Genomic DNA, 13,950 nt, shown 5'->3' with positions numbered 1-13,950 from the left:
TAGAGGGCGCAGCGTCACTGGCCCTAATGTGGGATCCAAACCGGGGCCCTGCTGCTCAGAGCTGGTGTCCCAAGCCAACTCTTAACCAATGCACCACTCAGCCGGCCGGGGATTTCTAAATTTTTATAATCAATATACATTACATTTATATTTTATACCTCTTCATTGTTTATGTCACTGGAAGCCAGATTATAGTGGATCAAGGGAAGTGGAAACAACAAATGTAAACCACTCCTTCAAAAAGCTTTGCTCTGAAAGAAAAGAGAAACAGAATTGGGTGAGGATAATAGTGGGGTCAAAGTGATATGGAGTCAAAGAATTTTTTAATATAAAAGAAATTTTAAGTTTGTTAATATAATGAACAAAAGTGACTATTAGTGAGGGATCAAAGAAAGAAAAAAGGGGCAAATATTGAAATGAGTATCAATATAGATATAAATATAAATACAAATGTAAATATCTCTGCCTCAGGCAATGATCTCAACCTAAAAATTTTTTAGTATTTTAAAGAAATCTTAGTTGGTTGAAAGCAGTGAGTCAAGTGTTTTGGGGGGAAGGGGATGTTTAAAGTTCCTGGTGCTCTAGGAAGTGTACAAAAAGCATAATGAAGTAATAGAAATGGTATCTGTTTGCTGCCTCTTCAGACTTTGTCCATCATTAAGGCCCATGGCCCCGTAGTGAGTCTGCTGCTCCATCGGGAAGACCTCAGTGAATACGCCCTGGGCCAGGTACCCTGGCTCCTGAACCAGTATAAAGGCAAAGAGACTGACTTCCACGTCACTCAGGTAAGAGCCACACCCTAAAGGAACTGATTCAGAGAGTCAACTGCCAACCATCCTGGAGGATATTAAGTCCCAAGAGGGCTTAAAACTTAAACACCTCTTTGGGCAGGTGCACTTAAGTACCTCTAGGGGAATATGAGGTAGGCAAGAGGTTGGCATGGCAGGATGATAGAAATTCCAAAAAGGGGTTATGAATTTTATTTTCAAGCTGCTGAGACACTGAACAAGACAGAGGAGCCAGAATCACTAAAAAAAAAAACAAAAAACAATGTAACTGCAGGAAGTTTATGGGTTTGTTCTCACAAAATATAATTATGCTTCATGGGCAACCTCCAACTAACCTGTGAGAGCTTCCATTCTAGAGTCTAAAACAAATATTGACTGCAGCAGTCCTTTATGACACTGGCCTTCCAAAGGGCTTGAAAAAAGCCATCTTCATCAATTTACTCCACCAGGTAAGAAAACCATGCTGTCCAATCCAATTGTTTCATTTTCACCAGTTTTCTGTTTTTAACAGTTACTACCTGGTTTTTCCTTCTCATTCAGGTGTGCAGATTTCAAGAGCCCCCAGTAAAGGAAAATGAAATTGAAGCTTCAAGCTGTTTCCTCATTCTAGGTAGGAACAAGCCTGAGGAGAATATGTAGCAAAAATTTCCTCTAGTGATGATGACAAGGATGAAGGGTATGCGAACTCTCACCGTAGATACTTTCACACATACACACACAAAATGTTTCTACTCACAGTATTCTGTGCCTGTCCATCTGTTCCTATCTGTTCCTATCTGTTAAGAGGAGCAAAATATACAGGGTGACCAATCATTCCAGGACTAAAGGACTTCCAAGGAGATAAACCTTTCAGTTCTAAAACCAGAAAAGTTCCAGGTATATTTTGGATATTAACCCCTTATTGGATATATCATTGGCAGTTATTTTTTCCATTCCATATGTTGCCTTTTCATTTTGTTGATGGTTTCCTATGCTGAGATGAAACTTGTTAGCTTGATGTAGTCCCATTTGTTTATTTTTTGCTTTTGTTGCCTCTGCTTTTGATGTCAAATCAAAAAATATATATATCATTGCCAAGACCAACATCAAGGAGCTTGCTCCCTATGTTTCCTTCTAGGGGTTTTTGGTTTCAGGTCTCCTGTTCAAGTCTTTAATCCATTTTCATTTTATTGTTGTGTATGATATAAGGTAGGGATCCAGTTTCTTTTTTTTTTTAATGTGGATATCCAGTTTTCCCAGGACCATTTACTGAAGAAACTATCCTTTCCCCATTGAATATTCTTGGTTCCTTTGTCAAAAATTAATTGACCATATATGCATGGGTTTATTTCCAGGCAAACCAAGCTGAATTTGGTAACCCTCAGAATAGGAAATGCTTTTTTCTTGGTATTTCAGATTATTCCAAACTGTGCTAAGCCCAAAGTCATGCTTGTTTCTCCCTGATCATCTTTAGTATCTATTTCTTGCCTCACTCTCTCCCTCTTTCTCTCTCTCCCTTTTCTTCTTGCTCTCACATCATAATCTCATCCATTCCCTGGTTAGAATACTTATCACAGGTTGTGGAGGAAGCACTGGGGTCTCAGGGTCAGGAGACAAAACTATGTTCCAACATAGTCCCTAAGGATGAAAGACAAGAGCAGTTCTATACCTCCCACACCGCCACCCTCCCTAAAATATGTCCTTTCTAACACTTCATTGCACAGTTTTCTCCTGATACCTCTGTTTCTATACTTTCCTCTGCTCTATGCCCCAGCCTATTTAACTGCTTTACTTTATCTCTGATAACTTTCAACCCAAACTGCTTTACTCTAGCCGGGCCTTTCTCACCTTTCCCTGCTTCCTACTCTACCCATGTTTCTCTTTATCTCCACAGCTGGTGAAGCATCACTCCAATCCCTGTCTCTGTGTTCACAAGGTGTTCTCCTTGTGTCTCTGTGTCTCCTCTCCTTTTCTTTTATTTCTATTTTTTTATTTTTTTTACTATTAGTTTCAGGTGTACAGAACAATGCAATAGTTATCCTTTTCACCCCTCACAAAGTGACAACCCCCCTTCCCCCATCTACTGCTCTCCCACCCCCAATATCATACTTATTTATTACAATTCCATTGACTCCAGTCCCACACTCTACTCCACGTCCTGTAACTATATGTATATATAATTATAGTTGACAAAATGTTATTCAACATCAGCTTCAGAAATACAGTGTGGTGATTAGACCTTACACCATCTCTCTTCGCCTTTTCTTATAAAGATAGCAGCCATATTGAATTAGGACCCACACTAATGAATGACTTCTGTCAATCTTAATTTGATTGTATCTGCAAAGAAACTAATTTCCAAATAAAGTCAAATTCACAGGTACGAACAGAAGTGGGCCTAAGTACAAAAAGCTCTCTTAGGTGACCAAACTGCTTAATTAGTTTCATGATACTAAAGAAGTGAGGATGTAGTAAAAAGCTCATTACCAACCTAAAAAGTGACTGAGAATCTTCATGGAATTCCCCTTTTCTAAACCAAAAGTATTTTACTTAAGGTGGGAAAGATTTCTTATGACCCCAGTATTTCTTAAACCTGCAGCTCATTCCAACCCTGCAGACCTGCTGGAATTTTTTGATGAACAAACAAGAAGTAATAATGAAGTCGTTCGAAGGGGAATCTTGACTTTGTTAAGATCAGCTATCAATGCTGAAGGTAAGCAATAATGATAAAGCCAGAGGGCTTGCTTTGCACCAAGAAGAAAACCAAAGCTTACGCATGCTCAAACCCTATCCTATGTCTTTGGGATCTTTACAGAACATCATACTCAAGTGAAGCTCTACCTTCTTGATTGCCGACAGTCTACTACTTTTAAACAGGCATTTTTGGTTACTTCTCTTCTTTCATGATACTTACGGATGCACTGAGTTGATAATGACAAGTAGAATATTTGAGAATTGAATTTAGAACTTAGAAGATCTAGTAAGCTGGTTAAGAGGCCCAGTAAACAGGGGGTGAGTGAAAGAAATGCCAATCTAGAGACTGGTATATTTAGAAAAGAGCAGAATTTAATGAACTATTTCATTAATTCCAGGAAGCACATATTTTCATGATATTGAAATGCATCCTATAATTAATAGCATTTTTAATTATAATCAACCACTATAGCTTTTCTTTTCTGATAACATATAAAAGAATAGAGCCTCATAAAATTGATGATAGATTAATAAAATATGATAATTTTTGTACCATATATAATTTTTTAATTTTAAAATATTAAAAATATTTTATTTTAAATATTTAAATAAATATTTGAATTTATTTAAATATTTAAATATATAAATTAAACATATTTGAATATTAAATTTTAATAATTTTTAAAATTCAGTTAGCACTGGGATTTACTGAAGAATCAAATAAGAAATATGAAGCAGAAATTTAAATCTGATGTATTGGGCATGATGTATTGAATCCACTTTGGACCTTAACATTTTAAACAAGATGAAACCAATATAATAGGGAGCAAAAAACGCAACCAACATCTTTAAAGAGTTGAAAAAGAATAGGGTAGGAGGGAATTGAATGACAAAATGTTAAGGACAAGAGACTTTGCAGTTATGTATTCTAACTCTAACGGGTTTTCATCAATCCTAGAACATACTGTATTCCTACTGAATCATGCCTCCCAATTCCTCCCTCTGTCTTTCTTTCAGAGCCCAACTTGAGGGATCACATCACTTCAGTTGAAAAAATAGTCAAAGTCGTCATGGATGACCTCAATGTAAAAGTAAGAGAATTAATGGGGACATTTATTTGGTTGATGGTAGTTTTAGGAGTAAACAAAATAGTTTGGGCTGTTTACGGATCTACTTCTGAGCTTGCTTAATGAAGAACTCCGTGATCAATTCTGTTTTTAAAATACCTCCATCTTTCCCCAAAAGATAAACCAAATCAAGGTAAAGTTTTAAAGTACATTCAGTTCAAAGGCTTCTCAGTAGAAAAAAAAGATTTTTGCCTAGAGCATCACTATGCCATGCTCTTCAAATATAAGATTTAAAAATTAATTATTAATTATAAAGGTAATATATCTTTCTCCAAAAAAGAATAACCCCTGCACTTTGTTCTGAGCACAGACAACAAGGGAGCACCTAGAGCAAGTCTTGCACATAATAGATATAGAACTGATGCTGGAACAAATTTTTTTAATTAGCAATGGTATTTTTTGTACAAAAACGATATTTTGTTTGGCTCAAAGCCCTACACAGAAGCCAATGAAAAAGAGAAATTCTTGTGGGAAGCTTTCATTGCCAGTGACTATGTTTAAAATAATGAAAGCTACGCAATAAGTAACAATGAAGCGATTACACAGAAAAACCTGATGCAGTAACCGGCCAAGCCAGTTGAAGAATTGCTAGCTGATTTTAGTGTAGACTAAAAGAACACAGAAACTCTAAGGAAGGCCAGCTCCTCAGGCAAAAAGAGGGAGAGTGTGTACCTCTTCTGTTTCACTCAGCGAGACTACGGTGACTTTATGCTATTTGCCAATTGCCACCACGTAGCTCTGCCACCCTGTTCCAAGTTATTCTTTTCCTCCTACCCTCCATTAAAAGACCCACTCACTAAGGAATTAAATCTGAGCTTTCTATCCCCCAAGGAAGCAATCCAATCAAGTAATTGAAGCCAAATTATTAAAAAACTTGTAACACAGGTTCATAACCCTTTACTCCAATCCCTAGGGCCAGATAAATATTTCAGAATTCACAATGCTTCAGATTTTAGAAAAACATAACTGTGACAGTAGTAGCCAACAATCAGATCTATTAATATATTTTCAAGAAAATGAATGGATATCCACACTACATAGACTAAGTAAAGAGTACAAACAGCTCAGTTTGAGTTTTGCCACCAATGAGTTGGCACCAAATTTAAGAAACAAAATCCTAGTTTTCAGAGTTGCTTGGATTTTGAATTTGCGGATAGGGATTATGGAACTTTGCTATCTTTCACTGAAGATTTTAAAAGTGAAGCAGTGTTTTAGCCCAAAGTTACCAACATTTCATAGCATAGAGTAGAAGGAGATATGTCCTGGGAGCTAGAGAGAAAGGTTTTGGTTAAAGGGAGACTTTCCAAGGACCTTTTAATCATAACCTATGGATTATTTCCTGCTCCATCTATTACAGTAACATCATTCAATTTATACTCTTTTTTTGAAAAGGTTTTCAATAATGATCCATGAAGGTTAAAAAAATATGAGGAGCTAAGCTTCCATTCTACCCAACATAGTAAAATGTTGCAAATATACTTTTCTTACTCTAGGTAAGGAATTCCACCCTCCTCCTCATCCAAACCATGTGTGAAAAATGCTACATTGAAGCCAGGGAAGGATGGCCACTGATTGCTTATGTTTTCTCCCAGTTTGCAATGTCCAACAAGAATCTGGTATGAAAAGGATGTGATTTTGAGTGCTGCGCTATAACAAGAGCAGTTGACTCAACTGGGTTTTAAAAGAGATAGCTGGGGTTTGATTTAATAATGGATTTAAAAGTTATATTTCAGTCTTACTACTTCTACTGATAAATTTTTGAACCTCTGGTGCCCTCAGTTCCTTTTCACTGATATCACTTCTAAATTATAATACACACAAGGTAAATTAAATCATAGTTTTCCCTAAGGAGGAGGCAACCTGGCCTCCAAGGCTGGGGGGTGATTTGGAACGGGGAGGGAAAAGTATATAGTTTAGAGAAAATAGGGACACGAAGCCCTGAACCCCTGGAGCTGGCTCCCACTGGATGAATAGCCTGAAAAGCATCAGGGATCAAGTTTATCGCAACTGAAGTTACAATCCACTCCACCAGGAAGCAATGTCTTTGAAATTTTTGCCCCAGAGAAAATGGCAAAGGCCTGAGGGAGAGAGGGATACCTACAGTTCAAGGATCCTCAGAATTTTTGCTTTTCTGCTTCAGCCAGGGGTGTTTTTTTCTAACCCATTCCTCCAAGGGAGCATTTTAGTGTATGTGCTGGCGAAGCGAGCACAAGAGGGAGCATTTTAAAACAAGGATTAGGTATTGAAGACCAAAGTCACTGGGTTCCACGAGCCCCTTAAATTGACCACATGCTTCACCTTAGGGTTTGAGAACACAAGTACAGCCAGAGGGGACCAACAGGAAGGGTTATTATTAGCAGGTTACCAGTTTCATCTTTCTTAAAGGAAAAACCAGTGAAGCCTAGCTCCCACGAGGATGAAAAGGGAGAGAAATCTGTCCGAGCAACAAGCCTTGAGGTCTTAAAAACTCTGGACCCACTGGTCATTGGAATGCCTCAGGTAAGGAGTTTTCTGTCACCACTTACAGTTATTTTGATCCCCTTTCTGAAGCTCTGCTCACCTAGGAGTAAAACATGAGTTTGTACTTTACGTCTCAACTATCAACTATTGATGATCTGACTAGAGAAAAGTTATTGTGATGCTCAATGCCCAGCATATAGCAGCTTCTCAAAAATAGGTGTCAATTAATGAAATAATCTCTTATATCTGGATAGCAGATGACAGTTTATAAGTATCTTAGTACATTATTTCTCTTCTTCTCCGAACATACCTAGATATATTGTTGAATGCCAAACTTTCCCCATTCACCTGGGAAGGTGTTAAAAAGCACACATTCTCAGGCCTCACCCGAGGCCAAATAGAATCTGACCCTCAAAGGGATGAGCCTTGGAATCTGTATTATCCTTAAGCAAAACTACCTGAGAAAGGATTTAGTAGCCAGAAATACATGGCACAGCCAGGAGACAATCAAGGACCAATTTAATTAAACAAAAAAACAATTTAAGTGGATCAGAAGCTTTATCTAGATGGGGACACTTACTGAGTGGAACCCAGGGATGCAAGACTGCTTACAGTGCCTAGAACACTTCCTCATGATGAAGAATTGTCCTGCCCCAAATCCCAGCAACAACCCCATGGAGAAACACTGACCAACACTTACTGCAACAAGCACCTGAAAATGAATGTGCTGTGCAGAGGCTTTATTCTATGATTCCTTTTGGATTTGGCCTGCAGAGCATAATAACAGGTGAGAAAAAAAATGTTCTATATCAGAGGTAAGCACACAGTGAGTATCGAGGAGAAATAATGGAAAAGGAATAAGCAGTCCTTGCACCTTGCCCTGTGTTTTCCACAGGTGCTGTGGCCAAGAATCTTGACTTTTGTGGTACCTGCAGAATATACGGGAACTCTGGAATACCTGTTTAATATCATCAGAATCCTAATTATGGCAGAAGAGAGGAAGAAGAAGAATGCCACAGAGTCAACAGCACTTGTCATCTCTACAGGAGCTGGTTTGTACATTCAAAAACAAAGCAAAACATTTTTCTCATGAGAGACTCATTTCCAGAAAGACTACAGTGCTTTGATCATATACCCAACCCCAACCTGAATTTTGCTAGCCCCCCACAGCAGTAACGAAAATTGCTTTCTCTTTCTAGTGAAACTTCCTTCACCACAACAGCTACTGGCCAGACTTCTGGTGAGTGAGTTACAAAGAACCAATGTGGGATAAATTTAAACCAATATAGATAATTCGGTTCCAAATAAATGCTAATAAAAATGACATAGATACTCCAAACCAAAAGAAACACTGAAGGAATAATAAATGTCTGCAGTACTAAGGACACTCATGAAAATGTATAATTGCCAAGATTATTTTCTCATTCTAAAATGCTTATTAATGGGGCGGCCAGTTAGCTCAGTTGGTTAGAGCGCAGTGCTCATAGCACCAAGGTTGTCGGTTTGATCCCCACATGGGCCACTGAGTTGTACCCTCTACAACTGAATTGAAACAACTACTAGACTTAATAAAATTAAATAAATAAATAAATAAAATGCTTGTTAAACTTCAAGATTTTAAAATTATCATGGATGAAATTTGATCCATAAATACCATTCAAACAACTTCCACATCTATGTTTAGATTTCTGTCTCTCCTTTTTGCTCCATATGTGTCATTTACTCAAGCATTATTTCCACATGTCCTTATTTCATTAATAAATACGTCTAAGTGTTGGTACCTTTATTTTTGCTCTAGAATAAGTAAGAATAGACTGTGATGGTTTGCTAAAAGATTACCTAATGTAGAAATTGTTGGAATCCAGGACAATAGGGAAAAAGGAAAATGTAAGTGGCCTTTTAAATACCCCTAATCATAGCGTTTTCTCTTCTATCCTTCAGGTAATAGCTATGCTCGCCAGTTTAGGGAAATTATGTGGGGTTGGTGCCATAGGACTTTTGAAGATATTGCCTGAGATAATTCACCCCAAATTGGTAAACCTATGGAAAACACGCTTACCTGAACTCCTGCAGCCACTAGAAGGTACAAGGGAGCGGGGTCAGGTCTTTATCCAAGGAGTCAAGGACACAAAGAAATGAGGCACCATTGCTCTGTTTAAAGCCATTGTTGTTCATTATAGGCAATAAAAATAATGAACTTGGTATGCAAGGTAGACAGCTATACTTTATTTTCTTGATTCCTTAAGTTCTGTTTCTCTACCAAATACTTGTACTACGAGAGGACGTGATGGGTAACATCCTCAGCAGGATGTTTTACTTTTTGTATACGTTTTTTGCCCTGGTCTTTTTCTTGTATTTAGAGGAACTCTCTTTTGGTATTGTTTTAAAAAGTCATACTCGGCCATGTTAGAGTACTGAAATGTGATCATTTCTGTAGTTACTATTAAAATTAGCAAGAAGCCTAGATTTTATCATGGATTGAAGATCCTCTGTCCACCAGACTAGCACTTAAAGTTGGCAACATGGTAAATTTCATCTGAAATAATCATCTAGTATAAGGACAAAACTTGAAATGGAACTCCGGCATCCACCAGGGACCTGGCTAGGGAGAAATTGAGTCTTGATTTATTTTGGCAGTTATTGCATTCATTTCTTTTTCTAGGAAAGAGCACTAGTATCATGCTATGGGAAACCATGCTGCTTCGGGTAAGGGTATCTTCCAGATTAATTGTTGATGATGGGGTGTTGAAATCAGCTAAAGTTACCCATCTTAACTAAAAAGAACTGGATTCCAAATGGCAGTAAACAACATTTCCTTTTCTTAGCAAAAGGACTGGAATATTAGGAGTGATCACTTAAGAATTAATTATGCTCTTTATTTTTTAAAGATTTTTGTTAAAATATAGCTAACGTACAATATTATATTAGTTTCAGGAGTATATAGTTATTCAACAATACTCACCTGGTACTATACAGAGTTATTACCACATTACTGATTATATTCCCTATGCTAAAGAAGTGATTATCATGAAGAATTATGCTCTTTAAATCACTAATGTGAGCAACAATCTTTAGTCTCCCATTTACGTTTAAGACAGTTTTGAAGATTTTGGTTACTAATACTTTTCACTGTCTTTCTTTTTTTTAGGATTTTTCCTTTCTTTTATTCTTTTAAATTAATAAAATAAGAAATCTAGGTTTTTAACTATAAGGAATTTTTATAATGTATAAGCAGGTTCTGTAAAATTAAACATGTGAAACATATGATTTTCAAAACAAGTCATATGTTCACTGTCTTTCTTAAATCTTCTTAGTGTTCAGCAGCCTTTTCTCCCTTTTCTTTTACCATTCCTATGAAGAAACACAGATTAACATAATTTCCACTGCTGTGGCCCTAAATACAACGCCTTCCCTGCTCTATCTGCTTCTCCCTGTCTTTCCCCTGATTTCTAAAAGCCAAAGGGCCACATTGTAGCCCTTTGCCAGAAAAGAATCTCCTTCTCTCGTTCAAAAACTTTTTGGACTTTCACAACTAAACAGTGCCCCCAGGCAATGCCAAACCCCCAAAATGGTAATTTGCAGACAAGCGTTGGACATTGGCTTTACATGGGGGATTTTGATTTCAAGAGCCTACAGGTCAAGGAACCCATGGGAAAGGAGCTTTTAATCCAGGAGGGTTTCAGTTCATAAACCACCTGCATAGGAATTACCTATGACTCCCTTAAAAATGTCCATTTTCAGTGACCTCTCCACTGCACCTCCACCTCCCATCACCACGCTTTCCAGAATCGAATCATAATCTCTGGGAGTGGTGGAGTGGTACCTGAGAACTGACATGTTTTGAAGACTCCTATGAGTGATTCTTATCCAATGTGAGATTTTAAAGTGACTGCTCTCCTCTCCTGTTTTTTAATTCTAGGATCCCCCTGTCCTCCTATACGCATGGTTTTTTTTTGTCTCCCCCCCCCTCAAAATTCTTACCTGATTTTCCCCTGCTACCATTTTAAAATAACTTTTTACTAGGAGGGAAGTTTCTTTCTCTAGAAAGAAGCTTTGAGAACAGTTTCCCTCTTTAAAGTTTAAAGAACAATTTCTTCTCTTTAAAGGACCCACTCACCGAATGAGCTCTTAGTAAGAAAATGCATACAAATATTTTCATTGGCTTTGATATTAAGTGTCCTTTTCTAAGCTTAAAATACAGAAAACATAAGAGAAATAATAGATTTTAGAAATTGCAATGGATTTTGTCCTCTGAAAAGATAAAAACGCCTTTTTATGCATTGTTCAATGAAGAAGGACATGGGTACAGATGACGGATTGTGGCCTTGGCTCAGAACAGTTGGTGAAACTATATAGCAATATTTAGTTAGCAAAAAGTGCCTGTACATCTAATTGGTTCTTCCAGACAATTAACTCTTTATTCCAAAAATATTCCTTCTTTTAGTATAAAACAAATTAACATTGACAAACGTATTTTTTCCAAATTTATTCACAACTTGAAAAGCATTAATTTCAATTTAAGTTTCAGAATGGATTATTTTCTATGTTAAGTCTTTAAGCAATTTTTATTTAAGAAGAAAAAGAAAGGTACTTGCATGGAGTTACTTCCACATCCTGTGAAACTTATTTTTAATGGAATTCAGAGGCTAACAGAATGTGGCTTTTAAAATAAACTAAAATGAAAAGTTCAAAAGTTTTTTAAATGGGAAAAGGAATAATCCCATTTAATACATATTTATACTTTTTGAAAATTAATGTAACAAAAAAGTACCAAGAAAACACTTTAAACAGTCACATTCATATCTAAATTCCACTTCTTAACACAGCTGCTCAAAGAATCTTTATGGAAGATCAGTGACATAGCCTGGACCATTCAACTGAGTCGGGATTTCAACCAGCAAAAGAGCAGTTACAGCAACACCTCCATTGAAAAGGTTGGTTTTCAGCTAAGGAAACTTAGAATTACCTTAGGACCTAAAATGCTGCTCAAATTTCAATTTGTCTGTACTGCCATCCGAAAAAGGGAGGAAATGTTATAAAAATGCTACCTTCTCTTCACCTTACATTTGACCAAAAGTTACTCATAGGGCCACTATGAGTAACTCTCTGTGAGGAAAACTGAGAAGTACAGTGCCTTCGAGATAGGTATATAACTGACTAAAATTCAGGGGTTCTGTTCTAGAAAAGGAAGAAGAATGAACACTGGAAGGCAGAAATCGCAGCCCCGCCATAGCACTGGTTTAATGTCAGCTCATGCGTTGGCTTCCACAGAGCCAGCTGCTTGAGGCAAACTACAGGGAAAAAATCTACCACCATTTAACAAAAAGTTAGAGCTAAAAGAATGCTCAAAGGCCAGTTCTTTCATTCCTCTGTCTCCAACTGGCCTCTACCTAACCCTTCACATTGTAACCATCCATTCCTAATGGAATTTGAATCTGCTTTCTGCTACTTATAACTTCTGTAGCTTTAGGTGGATTACTTAACCTCTCTGGAGCCTCAGGGTACTCACCAATAAAATGGAAAAACTCCCACCTCTGAGGGTTGTAGTGTGGTGAGTGTTCAATGAGGTAAAGTATTTCAAGTCCCTAGTGAAGTGCCTGGCACAAGGCATGAGTCATAAAAAGCAGGTCAAGTTTGTCATTATGACTATATCATTCCTAAATTTTTTTCCTGGAAAAACATTTCCTAAGTCATTCGTTCTAATATTCAGTGTCACTTCCCACAAATTATTTATTATTAACTTTCAGTTCTCCTATGTGATATTCAAAATTGCCCTCACTGATTGACTCTCTAACTTGGTACAGAATACCGGCTCTCTAAATTGGTCTATCAAGCCTGCAGACATACCCATCAGGAAGATTTGGTGAGCGATGCCTCATCTTCTTATACACAAACTAGCCTTGTGCATCTCATACAATACCATTCATCCAACAGTTTCAAGACTAATGAATAACGGTCATATGGGTAGGCAGTGTAATTCAGTCAATGAGCTACCTAGATGACTCTCCACTGTCCAACTTAACCAAGAAAGTAACAGTGGATCAATTAGCTTTAGCTACATAACTACCTCTAGTGGATTGAAATAATCACCACCTATTTAGCTTATAACTTTGCAGGTTGTCAATTTGGGATGGGCTCAGCTAGGCAGGTGTCTGATCTCAACTAGTCTCACTGGCATATACTGGGGAATGGCCTGTCTGGGATGATCTTAACTAGGATGGTTTGTTTCTGTTCCTTGTGGTCTCTTTTTCTCTAGCATGCTAATCCAAGCTTGTTCTCATGGTTGTGGCAATGAGGTATGCAAGGTCTCTTGTGGTCTAGATTCAGAACAGGCACACTACTACTTCTGACACATTCTATTGGCCAAAGCCAGTCACATGACCAGCCCAGATTTGAGGAGTTGTGAGACTTTTGGATGGAAGTTCCTGCAAACTCCCATTGCTAAGAGGCATGGATAGAGGTGGAATGGAAAGGTTGTGGCTATTTTTGCAATCAACTATATTTTTTTCCCATTTCTGGGTTTCTGATTTCTGGTATTACTTGCCAAGTCACAAAGCAGGAATGCACTACACACTGAATCTGACCACATTTTTTAGCAGAGAAGCAACAGGTGCACGGAACTGGGAGGCATTGAAGCGAAGCCCCCTAACACACAAGTCATATTTTCCCCTTCATTACATCAATTTTTTCTGCAGCACAAGAATTCCAGACTCTTTCTTATCCTTCCTCCAAGGTAAAATTAAATGGACTATAGCAGTTTGGGCCCTAAGTAATATTTACTTTGGTGCTTTACACTGTATTTCTCATTATAATTCCATTATCATGGGGGCCTTTTGCGGGGACAGCCAAGAGTGCAGTTGTTGCTACCTCATCAGATTCTCACTCTGACTGAGGCTACTCTT

At 37.6% G+C, this 13,950-nt stretch overlaps 1 protein-coding gene across 1 annotated transcript in view; it reads left to right on the top strand.

The window, feature by feature from the left end:
- LOC109374583 (maestro heat-like repeat-containing protein family member 2B) overlaps positions 1–11,982 on the top strand; it is a gene marked incomplete at its 3' end in the record, with an annotated part of 28,311 nt that extends 16,329 nt beyond the window's left edge. Inside the window, exons 4-14 of the mRNA XM_019629308.1 lie at positions 645–785; positions 1,145–1,237; positions 1,329–1,398; positions 3,367–3,480; positions 4,479–4,552; positions 6,974–7,087; positions 7,944–8,100; positions 8,248–8,288; positions 8,990–9,131; positions 9,711–9,754; positions 11,875–11,982. Of these exons, the coding sequence (XP_019484853.1) occupies positions 645–785; positions 1,145–1,237; positions 1,329–1,398; positions 3,367–3,480; positions 4,479–4,552; positions 6,974–7,087; positions 7,944–8,100; positions 8,248–8,288; positions 8,990–9,131; positions 9,711–9,754; positions 11,875–11,982 (1,098 nt within the window). The remainder of the gene's footprint in view (positions 1–644; positions 786–1,144; positions 1,238–1,328; positions 1,399–3,366; positions 3,481–4,478; positions 4,553–6,973; positions 7,088–7,943; positions 8,101–8,247; positions 8,289–8,989; positions 9,132–9,710; positions 9,755–11,874) is intronic.
- Positions 11,983–13,950: the final 1,968 nt, after the last annotated feature.

This window comes from Hipposideros armiger, unplaced genomic scaffold (assembly GCF_001890085.2).
Source record: "Hipposideros armiger isolate ML-2016 unplaced genomic scaffold, ASM189008v1 scaffold_838, whole genome shotgun sequence".
NCBI classification, from domain to species: Eukaryota; Metazoa; Chordata; class Mammalia; order Chiroptera; family Hipposideridae; genus Hipposideros; species Hipposideros armiger.
The sequence above is the reverse complement of the archived record's forward strand: the minus strand, read 5'-3'. Positions and strand labels throughout refer to the sequence as shown.